General features: G+C 44.0%; 1 protein-coding gene across 2 annotated transcripts; it reads right to left on the minus strand.

Annotated features, from left to right (window-relative positions):
- Positions 1-6,020: 6,020 nt before the first annotated feature.
- Positions 6,021-13,034, minus strand: LOC308320792 (uncharacterized protein). 2 transcript variants are annotated; one of them, XM_080771466.1, is made up of 2 exons: positions 12,852-13,034; positions 6,021-9,838 (listed from the first exon to the last, which is right to left on the minus strand). In XM_080771466.1, exons 1-2 carry the CDS (start codon positions 12,903-12,905, stop codon positions 8,402-8,404), a joined length of 1,491 nt encoding a protein of 496 aa, XP_080627592.1. In that variant the 5' UTR covers positions 12,906-13,034; the 3' UTR covers positions 6,021-8,401. The 2 variants fall into 2 exon arrangements, with proteins under 2 accessions (XP_080627592.1, XP_080627593.1); XM_080771467.1 differs by lacking the exon at positions 12,852-13,034 and adding an exon at positions 12,100-12,172.
- Positions 13,035-13,444: the final 410 nt, after the last annotated feature.

Below are 13,444 nucleotides of genomic sequence, written 5' to 3' on the forward strand. Positions count from 1 at the left end.
GTGGGGGGGGGGGGGTGGTATATAAAAGGGACAACGCTGGCATCAATTCTCTCTAATAGATGACTCATTACAATTCAGTAACAGTCTCTCCCGCACACAGTAGATTCCGTCTACTATATTCAGTCTTTTGTATGGCGTGTACCCGGGGAAGGTGACAGCCTAATGTCGCCATTCATCTGGGCCCCGGGTTGTTCTTCGCAAAGTCACTCACTTACATTTGCTTTGCTTTTCAGATGGGACTTCCCCCCCAACAACGGCATGAAATTAATGCTAATTATCGTCGTTTAACGAGGAATTATGAAAATAATAAATGTTAAAAAACCTGTGTACTCAAATCAGTCAAATAACAAATAGTGTTTATTAAGTGTCGTAATGTTGAAGCGTCCTTACTCATAGGGATGCCTTTAAGTTGACAACAATGAGAACATTTGAGGCTGTGTGACGGTATTTTTTCCTTAAATTGTGTGTGTCAAATTGTTATAAAAGGGATTCGGGGGCTAGCCTGTTGAAATAATGTATTTTGTTAGTAATTGTTAGGGAAATCTTTCTCATTCCGTTGCATCAAACTGCTTCCTTTAATGTCAATAGGCTGAAAGGTACTATCTATCAGATAGTATAGTATAGATTCTATCTATCTATCTATCTATCTATCTATCTATCTATCCATGCTGGACCCAAGGGAGATATCGGAGAATGAATTCTCTTAAACTGAATTTATAATTAGCTGCACCCCAGACTAGTGTCACACACCAAAAATAGCCGATCTACAAGCTCGCAATCTAAGACAGTACGACGCGTTGGCACCACACACAGCACTTTATGTTTCATTCACCAATTCATCATTCCCGTAACCACTCCTCGCCATTTCTCGTCACAGGTAAGATTCATACGAGTCAAATCATCATATTGTAACGCTTTAAGAATGTAGAAATGCACCCCAATTTGTCCCAAATGGACAAATAAGGGTCCCTATAATAATGATGCCCAGTCTCTCCTCTCCTCAGTCGAGTTTCTTAACTCAGATAACGTCTTGTTTGTTCATATACTCCTTTTCCTATCCTTTCATCCTTCACAGAGCAATAAACTCTCTCTCTCTCTCTCTCTCTCTCTCTCTCTCTCTCTCTCTCACACACACAAACACACTCTCTCTCTCTCTCTCTCTCTCTCGGGACCATATGTTGACCCATAGCAGAGCTGAATGCAGCCATCTGCCTGTCTTACCTCTGTCCCACAGGGCAGGACTGTGGGAGAATGTCTATGAGAAACAATACACCGTGCACGCACGCACACACGCACGCACACAGAGACAGACACTTACACACGTGCTTGCATTCACATGCACACAGCAGCACTCGCAAACAGAAACATGCCATTAACCCTTTCCCAGCCAACCCGTTTCATTGTAAAAGTGACTACAAGACAATGGTCGGTCTGTGTGTGTGTGTGTGTGTGTGTGTGTGTGTGTGTGTGTGTGTGTGTGTGCATGCGTGCGTGTATACCAGCATTAGTATTTTGTTACAGCTCCAAATCAATGGTTGAGCAATGAGGAAAGGTACAATATAAAGTTGTCTGTGTTCAATTAACTCCAAAGTTCACCAAAAGGGTGGGTCCATTTGGACCCAACGCTTAACCGTAAGGGTCCATTTGGTAACATTTGTCAGTTACAAATGGATAACTTATAGCACTGCATGAGGATTATGGATTATACTGTGAACCATGTTTAGTTCCTTGTTGACTTTCTCTCAGATAATTATTAGCTTTTAGTTTGCTCTTTAGCTACCATTTTTGAGGTTTTTCGATTTTTTTGTAATTCTTTTAGCTTTTCTTTTCTTTTCTTTTTACATAAATCAGTGCTATTGATTTACCTTTACGCCTGTGTGTTGGTTAAAAGGATATTAAACCAATGGAAAGTAGTGAAAAGCGAAGCAAAACCTCTTAACTCCATTGGACCCTCAAGCTGTTAGCAGCTAACTCCACCACTTCTCCCCCTCTCCTGCAAGACATTAGCAGCTAACTCCACCACTTCTCCCCCTCTCCTGCAAGACATTGACAAAGTATAAAGTCAAGTCACAACACCAACTTTGATGAGGCAGATTTGTTTTCCAAATATAAGGTTTTCTTCATTTCCTGAAAACTGGAGGGAATAAAAACATGAAAATGTATATTCGCATCAAACATACTCACTTTAAATTTGTAATTGTAGACGCATGGAGGAGAGTCAGGTGACTTTCTGATTTCTGGCCCTTTATGGTGCCTGATATTACACTAAACTGACTAAAGCAACAGGTGTTATGCATTAAAGTTTAAATAATAATAATAATTGGGGTATTTAAATCCTGTGGTAGAAACCGACTGGAAGACCCAAATGTTTTACTTGAGTTCTTACTAGCAATTCCACAATGTAAAAAATACTCTGTTACAAGTACAAGTCCTGTAGACCTGTTCAAAATGTTACTTGAGTAAAAGTATGTAGCCTATACATATTGACACCAGCATGTACTTACACCACCAAAGTAATTAAAGTTGTCAAATAATTGAGTAAACAATACCTCTGAGGATGTAGGGAAGAAGTATAAAGTAGCAAAATATAAATGAAAATCATCAAGTAAAGTACATGGTACACAATAAGGTCCGTTTTACTACAAATAGAGGGTTAAAGTGGTCGTAAGAACAATTTTGTATTCACACCTGTGGCTCGGCAACAACAACGAGAGCATGCGAAGGGCTTTTTACTAGTTGACTAGTTGCCTAGTTTACTAGTCGACCAGTCGACGAGCTTAGATAAGCTGACATAGAAACATAGCTTTTTCAGAAAACTGTCAGGACGTAGAAGACATGTTTTAGAATCTGATCTCAGGTCAAACCTATTCATGTAAAAAATAACCTTTATTTTTTTTCTTTGTATATTTAAAAACTGTGTACACATTGTTGACTATAATGTAGCATATTCTATCTGATCTTGAGGCCTATACAAAAACGTTGTGTGTATATAGGCCCGGGAAAATAGTTTAGTTTTCTTATCAACTACTATAGTACCAACAAGGTCAACTATCAGTGGATTTTACTAGTTGAATAGTCGACTTGAGGCATTTGCATAATGACATTAGAGCGTACTGCTTCAGGGGCCTTCAGCTGGACTTACAGTGGGAAAGGGGGGTTGGGAGGAGGGGGGGGTAATTGAAGGAGAAACAATGAGGGTGAAGGCATAATGATGGACGGATGAAAGCCAGAACATGGATGTATGGAGGATGGTGGAAGAAGGGCTCGGGGAATCCCAGGGTTTTCTGAGATTAACCCCCCCCCCCCCCAAACAAAGGACTTCTTATCTCCATATGAAATCTCATCGGCATGGCAACACAAGTGGAGGGCCACGCTCCGGTGGACACTCATTGGTGTGTGTGTGTGTGTGTGTGTGTGTGTGTGTGTTTGCAGCTTAGCCACTCTCAACCTGGCATCACTACGTTAGGCATGTCATTATAGGTCAGTGGCTCTCAACCAGTGGTCCGGGGACCACCAGTGGCCCGGGGACCACCAGTGGGTCCTTGAAGGAGGGTTTCCAGGTGGTCCCCCCCGCTAAATTATGCTGGAGAGTCGGTAACCAAATGGACCCTTAACTCTTGAGAGCGTCAAATGAAACCTAAAATGGACTCGTTGGTTTCATGCGACGTCTCTGAAGACGAAGAGTTACATTATTGTTAATCATGTGCATTAACTTAATTTACAAGAAGTCAACAGAATTATAGAACGTAGAAGAGTTGTTATTTTCGATCAACGTTTGCCTGTTATCTCCTAACGGTATACCAACATCAGTACAGCATGGAATTGCAAAATAAAACCTTATGCAAGAACAACAATATCTCGTCAAATGGTGGTTCCGTGGCTGGAATGCAGAATAAACAATGGAATAGGGTTGAAAACCATATAGGTGCACAGACTGTACATTATCAGTGGGATGTTTAGTCTACAAGCGTTATGCATTTGCATTTGAAAACTTGTGCAACGGGACATACCAATACTTTTTACTTAAGTGCATTTTGACATGCCTTGACCAGGCCGAGTATTGATACTTTTACCTAAAACAAATTGCTAGTACTTTATCCAAACAGTTTAAATCACAGCTGTTCCCGTCACCCAATCTCAATAGAGGTTCCAATTAAATGTATTGCCACAATTCATGCAAATCAGACCACATCCTGCATGTCAAATGAGATGCCGTTTAAATCCATTCTGACCGGGCACCCATTTTGGTGTTAGCATCATGTTATGCTTTACCTATTGAAAAATAGCAGATCTACAAGCTCGTATCGCGCCACCGAGTGGCGCGATACGAGCTTGTAGGTCTGCTATTTTTGAAAAATTCGAAGAACGACTGACATTTTTAGAATCTGATCTCAGGTCAGAATGGGTTCATCAGACCAGTGTGTGTCCAGTGGAAACCTCGTATGAATCTGATCTCAGGTCAGAATTGGTTAAATCCCAAGACATAATGGGGTGTGTAATGCATGACAGACAGGGTACATAATAGTCAGTGTATTACATAACGACCATTTGGATTCACAATTTGAGGCAATAACGTGTATAGGAATGTGTATATTATACACCAGTTATATTTTAGTTTTTATATGGCCGTTCACACCTAGCACTAACTGCCAAGTTTAACTAGTTTAACTCAGCAACTTGTGACGTAGACTGGAGCGATTTTTTTAAACTAGGGACTACTAGCCCATTTATACCCGAGACGTTTTCTACAAAATCTTCTAAAGTCTTCTAAATCCTGACAGTTTTCTGGAAAACCCATGTTTTTATGTCAGTGGTGCTCAACCTTTTTCATGTCAAGGACCCCCAGAATTATCTGTATTTGGCTGCGGACCCCTATCTGAAAATATGTTGTTCCAGGGACCTCCCCAGAAGCAAAGATTTTAGTTAAAAAAAACGTTCACTCTGAAAGAATATTCAAAGATTTGCGCCACATGTTCACAATGCTTCAAAAATAGCAGATCTACAAGCTCATAGCTCATATGAGCTTGTAGATCTGCTATTTTTCAATAGCTTAAAACACCAAAAGGGGTTCCCACCCAAAATGGGCTAGAGTAAAATCTTTCAGAAAACAATTACGGGTGCTGAACAAAATAAATATACATACAGAAAGACGTTAGGATGTCCGCTCACCGTATTCTTTAAGCTCCCAGAGTCCATTTATTATTGGATTCAACATTTCAACCCTTCCAGGTCTTCCGTCAGACCCAACTAGAATAGCCTCGGCCATCTGCGAAGAGAAACGCCTGGTCACAACCTACGGCAGAGAGAAACGCCTGGTCACAAGTAACCTATAAGGCAGAGAGAAACGCCTGGTCACAAGTTACAACCTATAAGGAGGAGAGAAAAGCCTGGTCACAACCTATAAGGCAGAGAGAAAAGCCTGGTCACAACCTAAGGCAGAGAGAAAAGCCTGGTCACAACCTAAGGCAGAGAGAAAAGCCTGGTCACAACCTATAAGGCAGAGAGAAAAGCCTGGTCACAACCTAAGGCAGAGAAAAAAGCCTGGTCACAACCTATAAGACAGAGAGAAAAGCCTGGTCACAACCTAAAGCAGAGAGAAAAGCCTGGTCACAACCTGAGGCAGAGAGAAAAGCCTGGTCACAACCTGAGGCAGAGAGAAACGCCTGGTCACAACCTAAGACAGAGAGAAAAGCCTGGTCACAACCTGAGGGAGAGAGAAACGCCTGGTCACAACCTAAGACAGAGAGAAAAGCCTGGTCACAACCTGAAAATTGTTGAGAAGAATCACTGCTAGAGCCGTAATAGAAATCTCCTATGGGGGTCCCTGGCATATCTTTACAAATGGGGTCTGCGTGCGGGGTATTTGCTGTCAATTTGGGGGTCCTCGACATGAAAACGTTTGGGAACAACTTCTCTACAGCGTAGGTCTTGCCCAGTGTGCTACCCGGTATGAACAGAACTAAATGAGACCCAAATATCAGCACAGGAAAAACACAAAAACAGCAAGCAAATCAGTTTAAGAAAAAAAGTTTATTTCCGTTACAAAACACGCAAGAGGAAATATCAAATATATTAAACTTGATACAAACATCAAACAGCCCAAAGTCCTCTATAAATATGTTAAAATAAATTAAACAAATTAATTTACTAAACAAAATTAAGTTACTAAAGATTATCCCCTACAAAACACTTTGACGAACGTCCTGAAACATGTCGATGAGACCGCTAAATAAACAGCAGAGCACATCTCTCTTTCTCAGCACCAACTAAAGTCAAATAACACACAACTACATAACTTCTAACATCGCTATATAAAGGTACATTCTCCAACTACTACAGTATCCTAAAGTACTACAGTATCCTAATAAAGTACTACAGTATCCTAAAGTACTACAGTAGCCTGGAGTCTGCTCAGTAAGACCGCGGCACTTGGCTTTAGAAAAAAAAAACGCTTGTGATCAAGTCTGTCCAAGTGCCTGGCAATTAAAAGAAAAGAAAAGAAAACGAAAAAGGACAAAAAATTATATTCATCAACCCCATCTGACTTGTAAACCTTCCCAGTTTTATGGAACTCTGGTCTAGTTAGTATTGAAAAAAGGACAACATTTAGTGTTAGAAAAGTGACACTTTGCCGTCTCTATTCGTCTGATGGACACGAAGGATTCTGCTGCGTAAGGGGTTGGTGATTTGGTTTTTCAGTTTGGAGACGGTTTAACCCAAACATGGAATAGAAAAACAAAACAAAAAACTACTAGAGGACCTCTATTGGGCCTGTCAACACGCACACACACACACACCGTTAAAACCCAGGAGAACACAACACTACAAGTTTAAAGTCTAATTTATGCTCTATTGTCGCTCAACGGCGATTCGTGCCAATGGCCGCCCTACAAAGTCACAATGTAGGCTCGCAGTCTGCTTGTACGTCTGCTATTTTCGGCGCACCATCGTACGACAAAGTATGAATTAGGCTTTTCTTTTTCTTTTTTTACTGGGAGAGAGATGACTCTGAAGAACCAGACCTAATCATCTCAGAACAACACGGTCACCGAGCCTGCTTAAATTACACTTTCAGGCACTTTGTTTAAAACTCCCAACGTTTAGGTTCAAGGCACATCACCTGAGGCCACTTCACCTAAAAAACGGCATCTTTAAGGCTAATCGAACGCCAATTAAAGCTCCATTGAATGACTTTGACGTTGTTGGGGTTTGAAATGTCAATTTTGGTCATTCACAATACATTAGTAAAGTTCTGGAATAAAAAAAGTTCACCAGCTTAAAAAAAAGAAAGAAAAAAAAAAAAAGAAATGCTGTGAAAGACAAAAAAATTATACTCACATTGTGCATTTGTCCAACTGTAGTCTAAGGCTTGTTTTTGGAAAAAGGTTGCCAATTTGGTCACGCAACAGTCATTCACCAACAGTACAGTTGTGCAAAAACAAAAAAAACAGCTTACTAGTTACTGGTATCACAGATTGCTGAGTTAAGTTAAATGGAAAAGAAGAGGCAAAAAAAAAGAATAAGTCATTGTGCATTTGACTAACTGTACTCAAAGTCTGTATCAACACTTTGGGGTTGTGACACCATCATTTGCCTTTACATTAGTACAGTTATGTAATAAAAAGATATACAAAAGAAATGTCCAGCTTATCAAAAAATTGCTGTGTAAAGTTAATTTTGAAGGGGAAAATAAACAATGTCAGAATAAAATATAAGAAAGAAAGAAAAGTTACATTGTGCGTTTGTCTAACCGTAGTCTAAGGCTGTGGGCTTGGCGAAAGGGGTACAGCTTTACATCTTTGGCTTTTGTCACAGTCTTCAGATGATTTCACAATTTTTCTCAGTGTGACTGGGGTGTGGTTGGATTCAAACTAGGAGGCACAGGGGGGTCCAATCACACTGTGATTACAATCTTTGTCTACTACAATAATCTGTCTTCATATACCATTTGATTCTTACTAAATCTTTGTCCTGATAAGAGAGAGGCATCTCAACCTACTATACAATATCTCGACACAATCTCTGCCCAGCTACAACACTGTCTTATACAATACTGCCAGAACTATACTTTATCTTTGTGATAAGGCTTTTTCTTTGATAAACACTTCGCGAACTCTCCCGCAAAAAAAAAAAACACTGTGTCATCATCATCATCTCTCATCAGCGGTTCACAGTTTGGATTTCCGTCACAGAACATGTGAAAATCTCTATGGTCCCAATTTTGTTCTCGGCTCCCCGATGAGCTCAACAACACAGGCAATGATACAGCTAGTCTTTATTTACACCCACAGGCATCTAGCCAGTCCAGGGGCTGTGTGAATGTCTAATGAATGGAGGGTATTCCAGGCTAAATGGCGTGTCCCATCTCTGAAAAGTCCAGCGTGCTGAACTTTTTTTCTTTTTACAGGCAGAACCCAGTAGCGTCCTCGCCGGGCACCGAGAGCTGACTGAACACGGCCAGGCGCCTGGCGGACTCCGAACTGCTGAGCGAACTGTCCGAGCTCCCGCTGCCGCCGTCGTGGTCCGCGTCGTTCAGAGAGGTGTGAGAGAGGGAGCGGGCGCCCATGAGGAGGGGTCCCGCTGCCGCGTACGCCGCCGGAGGAGGAGCCCCGGGACTCAGCCTCAGGGGCGGCGGCGGGGAGGCGCCCGGAGACAGGCCCAGCAGCGAGCAGCCCGAGTCGGGGGAAGGCAGAAAGCGGGGAGGCAGGGGCTCCAACAGCGGGCAGGTCAGCTGCTGGGACGCCGCGTGGTGGTGGTGGTGTTGTTGGGAGTGCTGCTGCTGCTGGTGGTGGTGGTGGTGGTGGGCGGGCGAGGCCTCAAAGTTGCCGTCCATGCCCAGCAAGGCGCGGGCGAGGAGCTCCGTGATGTCGGCGCAGGACGTGGGCGAGACGGAGGGCGAGCGGGAGGAGAAGGACGGGGCGCGCGGGGCCGTGGGCTGGAGGAGCATCTGCGGCGGAGGAGGGGAGGGGAATCCGGCGAAGCTGAAGCTCTGCCGGAGCAGAGGGGGCCTAGTAGTGCGGGGACGGAATGAGCCGGGCGGGAACGAGCCGGGCGGCGGGAACGACATCGTGCCGCCGGGCATGGGCGGAGGAGGGCCGCCGCCGCACATGGGGGACGAGGAGGAGGAGTTCTCGTCGTCCTCCTCCTGCTCCTCGTCGTTGTGGACAAAGTGGCAGCGGATGCCGTAGGGGCAGAAGCCGACGGTGTGGAACGTGCGGCACGGCTCCGTCTTGTACTTGGGGTGCCGGCTCAGGTCGCGCAGCTCGTCGTAGCCGTGGGCGAACTGGCACTTGCCGCCGTACTTGCAGGTGCCGCTCTCGGCGAACGTGCGACAGAGCTCCGTCTTGTAGCGCGAGGACGACGAGGAGGTGGACGACGAGGCCGAGGAGAACTGAGAGGCGAGGGAGGACGACGACAGGGAGGAGCCCGGCGCGCCCCCCAGCGCCGCGATGGGGTTGGTGGACTGGGAGAAGAGGGCGTCGTCCCCCACGCCGCAGGGCCAGCCCAGGTCGGACGCCGCGACGCCGCCGCCAGTGGTCTCCACCATGCTGAGGGACCGGCCGGCCCAGAAGTCTGGCTTTCGCCATTGGGCCGACAAGGGGCGCTGCCGGGGCGTTTGGGGACTGGCTGGCTGCTGCTGCCCCAGCAGGCTGGAGGCCAGGAACATGCTGTCCGACTGGTCCGCGGACAGGTGGGAGACCGAGGAGAGAGACGAAGACGAGGACGAGAAGAGCGCGGCGGGGTGGCGCGGCTGACCGTTGTAGCTCGGCGTTCTCGTCACCATGCTGGGAGAGGGCGGCGGCACGTTCTGCTCCCTCAGCTCCAGACTCAGTAGCTGCTGTTAAAGAGAAAACAAGAAAATACATTTACAATTTAGGGGTTTAGCACTTTACAAGCAATGAGCCATTTACAATAAGCAAGTCAAAGCATGTATATACATCAAATGCAGTGTAGTCTGTAGTGCCTCAGTGAAACTAGGATCACGGTTAAACAAAGCATCAACATGCCGGCTTGTGATAAGACATTTTCCTGTAGTATATTAGTCCAGTACACACGATGGAGAACACAGGCTGTGTTTTAAAAGAGGGAGAGAAGTGCCAGTGGTTATAGGTCTCAACCTTTTGTACTTTATTTGATTAAGTGGAAAGTTGAGCGGAAAGCCGATGGAGCAATTTGTTAACATTGTTTCACAAATTGCCATCATTATTTCCATGGCCATCTATCTCTGTACTTTTCTTCACTCAAGACAGTAATAGACACTTATAAGAGACAGTGAAAAGAATTGTCAGATAGATTGACCTCATCCACCGGCCATTATAAAATCCAAGCGTTTAAAAATAGACTCCTACTGATTTGTCAAGGCTCAGTCTTTAGGCATGCAGTGATGCTTAGGGTGCATCTCAAAAATCACAAAAGATTATTGATAAAATGGACCCGCCCATGGACCTGTCTGGGGGTCCCATGGACGCACTAATGTACCATTTAATTTACTTTGTTTGCGTATACTTTGCACTGTTGTTTGCATAACTCTATAGAAGAATTAGATACTAGATGAAATGGGAGTTAAATTTGTAAAAAATAAAATAAATAAAAAAGACAAAATATTACTATCTAAAAGACCACCTCTGGGTCCCGGGACCCATTACAGTGAAACCCTATTTACATCACCGGGCATGCATGTTCTGTATGGCAGTAGTTCCCAAAGTGGGGTCCGGAGACCCCCAGGGGTACCTGAGGGAGTGCCAGGGGGTCCCCAGCTAAATGATAGTTTAAAATATGATTTGGTGTCCCAGAGATAGAAATGCCATTAAATGGGGGGTCCGTAGACTAATGCAGGTCAAACTGGGGGTCCTTGAAATTAAACGGGATGAGAATCACTGCTAGAGCCGTAAAAATCTTCTCTTATGGGGGTTACTGGCATATGTTTTCAAATGGGGGTCCGTGGGCTAATTAATTAGTGTCAATTTAAGGGTCTCTGACATGAAAAGGTTTGGGAACTACCGTTGTATGGACATGGACAAGTCATGCCACAGACATGTTTGTCCACAATATACTATCAACAATTTAAAAATCTGTATCCAGTACATTGTGAACCATCAACACAGCATCTGTCTACTCTAAACAACAAGGTGTCTAAATTACATTTTTAACATTGTGGTCAAGACAAATTTTTGTCTTTTAGAATTCAACAAGTTATTATAGAAAACAGCTTGTTCCTTGGAATTGTAGCATTTGTCTATTAACTAAATAAGACAGATTTAACCACATGGACCCTAGGCTACCATCCCTATTGTACATAGCAGATCTACAAGCTCACAGTGAGTCACAACAACGCAAAGCTATCTTCCTTCCTGGCATAGAGTTATCGTGTAACCCACAGGTGGTCATAGTAGGCCGTTACTGTAGAGTTCATACATTTTGACAAGAAGAAGTGACAGAATTGAGCAGGTTATGTTCCAAGTCTAAATATAATGGTTCTGACCCTTTCCAACCCGATTGTTTTTTGCTATGCTAGTGCCATAACATTAACCGTTAACATTAACTGCTATGAGAAGTGTGCATCAGGCCAACAAAAGCAAGTTTGAGAATGTACCTTTTTTAATGGTGGCTCAGTCACTAATCAAAACAACATTATCCAAATAAAACAAAAAAAGGTACCAAATATAACTTTAAGACCCACTATTAACTGCAATAAAGTTACTGCCTCGCTCGATATGCTTTCTCGCAGAGAAAGATGCAACGCAGCACAGCAAAGCATGCAGAGACTGTGCAGCTGCATCGTGTCATGTTTGACATGTGGAAGTCCCTTGTGTTTGTGTTGGAATGCTCGCTAAGTTAGCTTAAAAAGCTACGTTTTACCGACGCCACTTTTCTACCCGTTTAAACTGCTTTTTACACAATGTTAAGTTAATTAACTAACTTTTACTTAAACTTGGGCAACAACACGAGCCCAAAAAAACCCAAACTATGAATGAATAGAACGTGTGAGTGTGGGTCGGTTGGTTGGTTTGGGCCGCGCGTTGCCTTGTGTGGAGGAATGAATCACAACAACAAAGCAAAGCAACCAAAACGCGCCCACTTGTTGAACACCGAACCAACCTTAATATCACGATGTCTTTTGATCCCAAACCATATCGAAGAGAGGAATACAAGTCACAACGCATAAAACCATCGATAGTTAACGGTTATATGCATCGATGAGTTAAGTTAACTGGCTGGTTTAAAAAGATTTGAAGGAATGAGGAACGGTCTGAGTTTCAGCTAACTTTATCTAGCCTCCTCCTCCTCCATCAGCATGAGGCTGGCTGGCTGCTGTCTGTCCGTCTGTCGCTGCCTGGCGAGAATATTAACTGATCCACAACAAGTGGTAGGGGGGGGGGGGGGGGGGGGGGGAGTATATGCTATACTTTATAATACAGTTTATAGGTGTTTAACTTTAGTAAAAAAAAGTATCAAAACCGCAATGGAGAAACACTCCTGCCCTGTTACAACAAGTATAAGTGCAGAATTCAAAGTGTGCTTGAGTAAATGTACAAAAAGTATAGCCCAAGATTTAGACCATTGATTGATTCTGACATTTTCAAGACGTATTTATGATCGATTTTTAATCGACATTTTTAATCGTAGATTGAAAATGTCAGAGTCCGATAAATACATCTACGAGTCTAAATGTTGGGCTAATACAAAAGTGCATCAAAGTGTGCTTAAAGTGAAGTGAGAAAGCGACGCCGTCCGTCGTAACTAAACCAACTAATACTACAGTCGAGAAACTTTTGGTTGAATTCCCTTGTTGGTTGGTTTTTCTCGCTTTCTTTCTCTCCTTAAATTAAAGCGAGTTTAGTTAAATTTACCTTCAACATCATTTCCTCCAGATCCACGAACTGGCTGTGCGGGTAAGACGGCATCTTATCTTCTAGTTTTAGGAAGGAAGGAAGTCAAGGAGGATGTCGTGTGTCTGTCACCACCTCCACCAGTCCAGTCCAGCAGCAGCAACGGCAGCACTGGCTTCTCAATTCTTAAATGGCTGGCATTGGGATTTCTTCTTTCTTGCGACGACTTGAGTGGGGATTAGAAAACTTTTCACAGATGTGTGTGTGCTCTGCTGTGGATTCGATTGGAAAACTTGGGAAGCCCCCTCCCCTCCTCCTCCTCCAGTTCACGACCACGTGGTGCTGGCTGGCTCAGACAAACCTTAGAGTATACTAGAGACAAACGCATCAGTGGACTTCCATGCTAGTACTCAGAGGCCCCGCCCCTCGTCCCGCGGTTTGGTGGCTCAGGCCCCGCCCCTCGTCCCGCGGTTTGGTTTGGTGGTGGTGGGTGAGCGTGGATGGATCATCTGATCTCAACACAACAACAGATGCGCCGTAGTAGGTTTCTTGTTTGTTGTAGTAATGTGAAACAGAGAGAGTGACAGGGGTTGGTGAGATCTGATATGCAACAT

The sequence above is a fragment of the Protomyctophum bolini genome (genome assembly GCF_963924005.1).
Source record: "Protomyctophum bolini genome assembly, chromosome: 9".
Taxonomy (NCBI): Eukaryota; Metazoa; Chordata; class Actinopteri; order Myctophiformes; family Myctophidae; genus Protomyctophum; species Protomyctophum bolini.

What these genes read in the sequence shown, in the direction of transcription:
- LOC308320792 (XM_080771466.1), bottom strand. Translation starts at nt 12,905, where the DNA reads ATGCCGTCTTACCCGCACAGCCAGTTCGTGGATCTGGAGGAAATGATG. An exon ending in TGGAGGAAATGATGTTGAAG is followed by an intron (nt 9,839 to 12,851) that starts GTAAATTTAACT and finishes TCTCTTTAACAG; the next exon opens with CAGCTACTGAGTCTGGAGCT.